This window comes from Penaeus vannamei, chromosome 9, assembly GCF_042767895.1.
Source record: "Penaeus vannamei isolate JL-2024 chromosome 9, ASM4276789v1, whole genome shotgun sequence".
In the NCBI taxonomy this organism is placed as follows: domain Eukaryota; kingdom Metazoa; phylum Arthropoda; class Malacostraca; order Decapoda; family Penaeidae; genus Penaeus; species Penaeus vannamei.
This window is the reverse complement of record NC_091557.1, coordinates 29,974,782-29,981,401: the sequence shown is the minus strand read 5'-3', so window position 1 is coordinate 29,981,401 and position 6,620 is coordinate 29,974,782. Positions and strand designations below refer to the sequence as shown.

Here is a 6,620-nt window from a genome sequence, read left to right as displayed (position 1 = left end):
GTGCGCCTTCAAGAAGTCCAAGATTGACAGGTAAGGAGGCTGTGGTCAAGCGCATCTCTTAACTGTTGGATGTAGGAAGCTTGCGGTCATAAAGTCTCATTCACTGGTGCTTCTGATGTGCTAAAGTACTGTACTGTTCTGCAAGAGCACAGTAAGATTCACGAATTCGCTCCAGACTCACGGAATCTCGTCATAACAGTAATCTTTTGTCTTTGTTTCCGTGTGCACACATTCTACTGATTTCATTTTCCCATTGCACAATGTTGGGCTTTTAGACAGTTGTATTGTGCATGCAACGTTCTTAACCACACTGCATCGTAGTGCAAGGCATTCTAAATTCCTAGTTCATACGCGTTCTAGAAGGATTTGAACACGAATCTGAAATTGGTCAGTCGCGCAACTAGGCCAGCGCTGACCTTGCAGAAAGTCCACAGGATGTGATGACACGGTTTCGGCGGGAATCTTTGGAATGGATTTTATCAAGTTTTCTGAACATGCGGCGAGATGATTACATACACAGACAAACACACCTACACACAGATCGCACACACACACACACACACACACACACACACACACACACACACACACACACACACACACACACACACACACACACACACACACACACACACACACACAACCACACACGCACACGCACAAGCTCCTACATCCATACTTTACATTCACACATTCACCTACACAAGCACTGCCTAAAAATGATAGATTATATTCTTGAATTAACTGCAACTTGGGCCATCAGTGTGGTCACATCCCAAAGGATATAATTCTTGAAACAAAAACAAAAACATCACGAAGAAAAGAAAAGTCAAACGTGAAACAGTTTCGATCATTCACAAAGTCAAATCAGATCAAATCAAATCAATCTTGCATACGGTGCTTTAGAGAAATGTAGGAATAAATGACAAAAGCCCTGTGTCAGACAATCCCTCTGATAATCTAACAAATCAGTAAATAAAAACATATCATTGCAAAAAAAAGCACTCACGTCCAATTTCACACTAATCTAATTTTTCCTTCTTTTCCCGCTAGAAAAGTCATAACCAAGTGAGCACAAATTCCCTTTTTTTTAATGGCAGACGGTTTCTTCGGTAAATTCAATGTTTTCTTTCTCTCGCTCCCTTTTCCCTAATTGATTAATTAACATTCTCAAAGTGGTGATGTATTGAAAGGCAATTTCTGCTTTCCGTCTTAAAGTTCTAATTCGCGTACAATATCAAGAAACTTCGCCCTTTTGTTGTATTGCTAAAAATATCTATATATTTATTTTTACTGATGCGTGCAAAGTCCCTAAAACAGTTCCATTTTCTATTATATTCATGCTCAAATAAATTCTCTAAAAAAGGGTGATTAAAAGTATTTTCTTACAGCGAATTTATCCAAGAAACTGTCCTAGTCTTGCGCATTTGGCTTCTTATCTCTCGGAGGAGCCGCGGGAGAGCCAGATCTCTCCTAAAAAGAGAGAAGTCGCGAGGAGATCCTAAGGGGCGCTGAGAGTGACGTCACGTGCTTATAGATCACGTGGTGTGCGGTGGGTAATGGTCCTTTGATCCCTGTTCAGCGGCAGGTCGATGACACAGGGGATTAGGGCGGATTCCCATTAACAGAATTGTACTGTTGGCTGCTCGAAAGGACGGGGCGTTGCAATTCGCTTTTGTAAACTCATTTCCAGGAGGGGAGTTAATTTGCTTTTTAATTAAAAATTCATTCCGCGTTTTGTGTGTTCGATTGCAGGTGCAGATCGTTTTTGTAACTGTTATGATCATTTCTTATTTGTATCGTATTACGGGGATTTCTAGTCAATGGAAAGTAAACCCAAATTTGTATGTATTGTATATTATATAGTGTATTTGAAAGAAAACTTTTTAGTAGATATTGAGAAAGATAGTTTAAGAAAAATAAAAAAACATACACAAGTCATCAGTCTTTTTGTCTACTTTTTAAACATGACGTCACAAGAATCTCAATCCTCGTGCTCATCTAAGAAAATGCAATCTAAAGTATACAAACAGATATCGAGCATGATATCTATAATACTTTCCCGTGCATTTCTGGCTCTCCTCTCGCCGGCCTCCCAGCCTAGTAGCATCAAAAGCATGTTGCATTTTGCTTGCTAGTTGAGCTGCATGACGCTAAAGCAGCATCGCATTTCCCTTTTAGTGCTTGTTTCTAGTTTTGTTGTAGATAATAACATGACCGGATAATGGAGGAACGTATCATCGACTAACGAAAGAAATATATATTTTAATTAAGATGGTCGAAGCAGTAGGTATATAGAGAGTAAATTTAATAAAAGTCGGAGGGAAATTTGCCTGCTACTTTACGAATAGAGATTTGATGTTAGAATGCAGCAGATAATGTTAGTTGATGGAAACTAGTGATTACAAAATCATAAAGAATACCCCAATGTGAAATGAGAGAGAAGTATCATACCTGTTATGTAGTTATAGCACAAGCCTTTTATATTTAGATATTCAACTACAAAACAATGATTTTGACTGATTTAGAATTAGGATACGATTAATGGATTCAATATCTTTACCCTATCTACTCACATAAAGTAGCTGTGTAGAAAACGTAGATTGGTGTTCTCAACCCTCATGTCACCTATTCAAGTTCATGTCCTGTGTAGTCTGTACTGTAGACCCCTCAAAAAACGTGTTTTCTGTGTTTAGATGTCACTGCATATTGGATTTAATCGAATTCCTTTCCTGTGACAAAAAGAGGTGATTTTTAGACATGGAGGAACCACAGGAAAGGAAACTAGAATCTAGATGTAGAACCATAATGTCAACGTATTAATTATGATGATAATGATAACCACTGTAATGGTAGCGGCAGAAAGTAAGAATGAAAAGTATTATCATGAAGATCACAGTAAGTCTTGCTAATGATGATTATAGTAGTATATAATGATATAGGTAAATTGGATGAAAATGGTTGGAACAATGAAAATTTATTAATAAAAGGATAACAGCAATGAAAATTAAAATGATAACAATAGTGGTTCAAATAAAAAGTTCATAACAAAAAAAGAAATCTAGAAACGATGAAGAAAAATAAAAAATCGATAATGACAAAGATGATGATGGAAATGATGATAATACCAATGATAAAAATAGAATTGGTGATCATATAATTTTAGTAGTAATAATAATCTTATAAATGAAGATGTAAATGATAACAACAATGATAAGGATAATGGCAGTAATAATAGTAATAGCAATAATGATTATAAGATTCTTTATACATCATAATGATGATGATGATTACAGTAATATTGATGATGATGATGATAATGATAATATTAATGATAATAATAATAATAATAATAATAATAATAATAATAATAATAATAATAATAATAATAATAATAATGATAATAATGGTATGATAATAATAATAATAATAATAATAATAATAATAATAATAATAATAATAATAATAGTAGCAGTAGTAATTGCAACGGTAATGATAGTAATAATGATAATGATGATCATAATAATAACAATAATAGTAATATTAAGGATTCTTATGATGATAATAATAATGATAATGATGATAATAACGATAATGATGTTAACATTGCAAGTACAATATCTTTATTAGTAATGATGATACAAGTTAGTGTTAGTGTAGAGTTAGTGGCAATATACCCAATGAAGTTAACGATAATAATCTCGCTGGACCTCCGCAGACTCAACGAATGTTATTTATTAAGATATCATTATTGTTTCATATTAGTTTCAACAATTAAAACAAATTATCTTGATATTCATAAACCATGGACTTTATCTACAGTAATTATAAGAACGAAGAATCGACAACACGATCAAAATCAAATATGATATAATAGATGTACAGATATTAATGTTTCTCAGCAGCATAGTTCTGTTGTGCAACGCTGTCTGTTAATTTTTGGAAACATCAGTGTGTCGACATCTTGTAGTTACAAAAGTGAATTAAATATATATCTAAAAGTGAGTGGCTGATTTCCGTCAAATTGGAAGAGAAATGAACGGAAAATGTGTTCTTTATGTGTGTAAACAATTCTGTCGGATTTACTGTCCCGACTTAATCATTTGTAATGCCACAGAAAGTCATCAGTCAGGAATCATAATAAATGTACAGCTTAGGTAATCAGAATAATGATGCCGTTTATGCTGCCTATATTCATTATAGTATAGAACAAAAATCATAGTAGCAACAGCATTAGAACTTGATGTGGTAAAGATAAGTAAAACACTTTTTGCATTTGCGACTCTAAATGAATATCAGTAATATTGGTAAAACTAAAATCTAGATAACGGAACTGAGAATATCAACTTTGATGTTATATTCGGTAGAATGTTTCTAGAAATATATATATAGAAATTGCAGATTGATTAACCATAGTACTTCTGATGGTACTGATATAATATTAATAAAAGCGGTTCTGATAAAAATGACATTCTAGAGTTAGTGGCAATGTGAATAGTAATGATAACCATAATGCTGACGATGATAATGATTGCGAAAATCATTGTTATTCAACAATAATGGTAATAACAATAACGATAGAGATAGTAATAATAAAAGCAAACTGTAAATAAAGCTGATGAATTATAAACGCTTCTATGGCTGATAGTGATATAAATGGTATTCACGACATCAGTAATAATGATAAGGATTTAACTTTTTTTTTTTTTTTTTTTTTTGAGAATGACATTACTCATTTGGGTCATAATGGCAGAGGAGATAATATGATTCTTATGACATAGGTAAAGATGATAATTATATAATTAATGTTGACAATGATGTTAATGACGTTGACAGCATTGGTAATTATGATAAGCATAGAATAGATATGATAATAAGGGCCATGAACATAAGCATAATCGATTGGAAATTAAATGAACTAATTACAGCGATAATGACATAATATTGATAATAATAATAGAGTAAATAATTATAATGATACTATTAATCATAATCATGATAATTACAATGATGATAATAATGTCTATGATAAAAGTAATAACAGTGATAATAATGATAATAACAATAATTATGATAATGAAAATGATAAAAGTCATAATAGCATTAAAATAATGGTAGTGATATTATTGTTAACAATAATAATAATGATGATTATGATAATGAAAATGATGATAATAATAAAGATAATAGATAAAATAATAATGATAATGATAATAATGAAAACCATGATAATGATAATAATGGTAATAGTAATAGCAAGGGAAACAGTAATAGTAAAGATAGAAATTATGATAATTAATGACAGTATTAGTGCAGGTTTTAGGATGATTGGAATTTTGATAATGATCATTCAGTAATATGGATGTGTGTGTGTGTGTGTGTGTGTATCTGTGTGTGTGTGTGTGTGTGTGTGTATGTATCTGTGTGTGTGTATGTGTATGTGTGTGTGTGTGTGTCTGTGTGTGTGTGTGTATGTGTGTGTGTGTATGTAACTGTGTGTGTATGTGTGTGTGTATGTATCTGTGTGTGTATGTGTGTATGTGTATGTGTGTGTGTGTGTGTGTGTATGTGTGTGTATGTGTGTATGTGTATGTGTGTGTGTGTGTGTATGTATCTGTGTGTGTGTGTGTGTGTGTGTATGTGTGTGTGTGTTGTGTACTCCATTTGCATTCTTTACTTATTATACTGTATTTGTGTATGAGTGCACATTTAGAAACACAGAAATGTATGTAGATGTATAGATATAGCGATAGATAGTTGAATAGATAGAGCAATCGAAAGAAGAATAGATAGACAGACTGATATGTATAGACATATCAATAGATATATGGATAGATGGACTAATAAACAGACAGAGAGGTAATTCAATATATGCGATTTCAAAAACGGATAAGAATAATAAGAAGTAATAATACAGATAGATAATTCAACAGCAATATTTTTTTTAAGACATATTAAGCGACGATAGACTTTACGCCATTTTTGTTTCGCAGATTTACATAAGAATCGGCTGAAATATGTAAAGCAATAAAGGAACGCGATTTTGCATATTGCAACGTATCTCTGCAATGTTAACCTAAGAGTGTTCCGAATTTAGCATGCTCTGAATGCGAGGCAAAGAAAGCTCGATGTGTGTGTGTGTTTGTGTGTGTGTGTGTGTGTGTGTGTTTGTGGGCGCGTGTGTGCTTGCGTGGATGTGTTTGTATTTGTGTATGTGTGCGCCCACGGATGTTTGTGAATGATGATTTATTATAACAATTATGACATCAATTAATGATGGCGATAAGAATAAAAACGATGATAATGATAATCATATAAATTATGATAAAGATCATAATAACAATGAGGATGACGTTTTTCCTGCTACTACTGCTGTTTTTGATGATAATTATGAATTATTAATATAAGCAAAGAAATTCAAAGAGAAAGAAAGAAACATCGTTTGTGGATCATCTCTCTTTTCTATCTGCAGTTTAAAGGACAGAGAGAATCAGAATGAAACGAGAGAGTGAAAGGGAGGGAGAGAGGGGGTGGCAGGAAGGAGAGGGAATGAAAGAGAGGGATGGGGGGAGGGAGTGGGAGGAAGGGATAGAGAGAAGGGGGGAGAGGGGGAGATAGAT

General features: G+C 33.2%; 1 protein-coding gene across 1 annotated transcript in view; it reads left to right on the top strand.

The window, feature by feature from the left end:
- Positions 1-6,620, top strand: part of LOC113822555 (anoctamin-7) — a gene marked incomplete in the record, with an annotated part of 71,128 nt that overhangs the window by 9,776 nt on the left and 54,732 nt on the right. Inside the window, 1 exon segment of the mRNA XM_070125544.1 lies at positions 1-30. Coding sequence (XP_069981645.1) covers positions 1-30 — 30 coding nt within the window.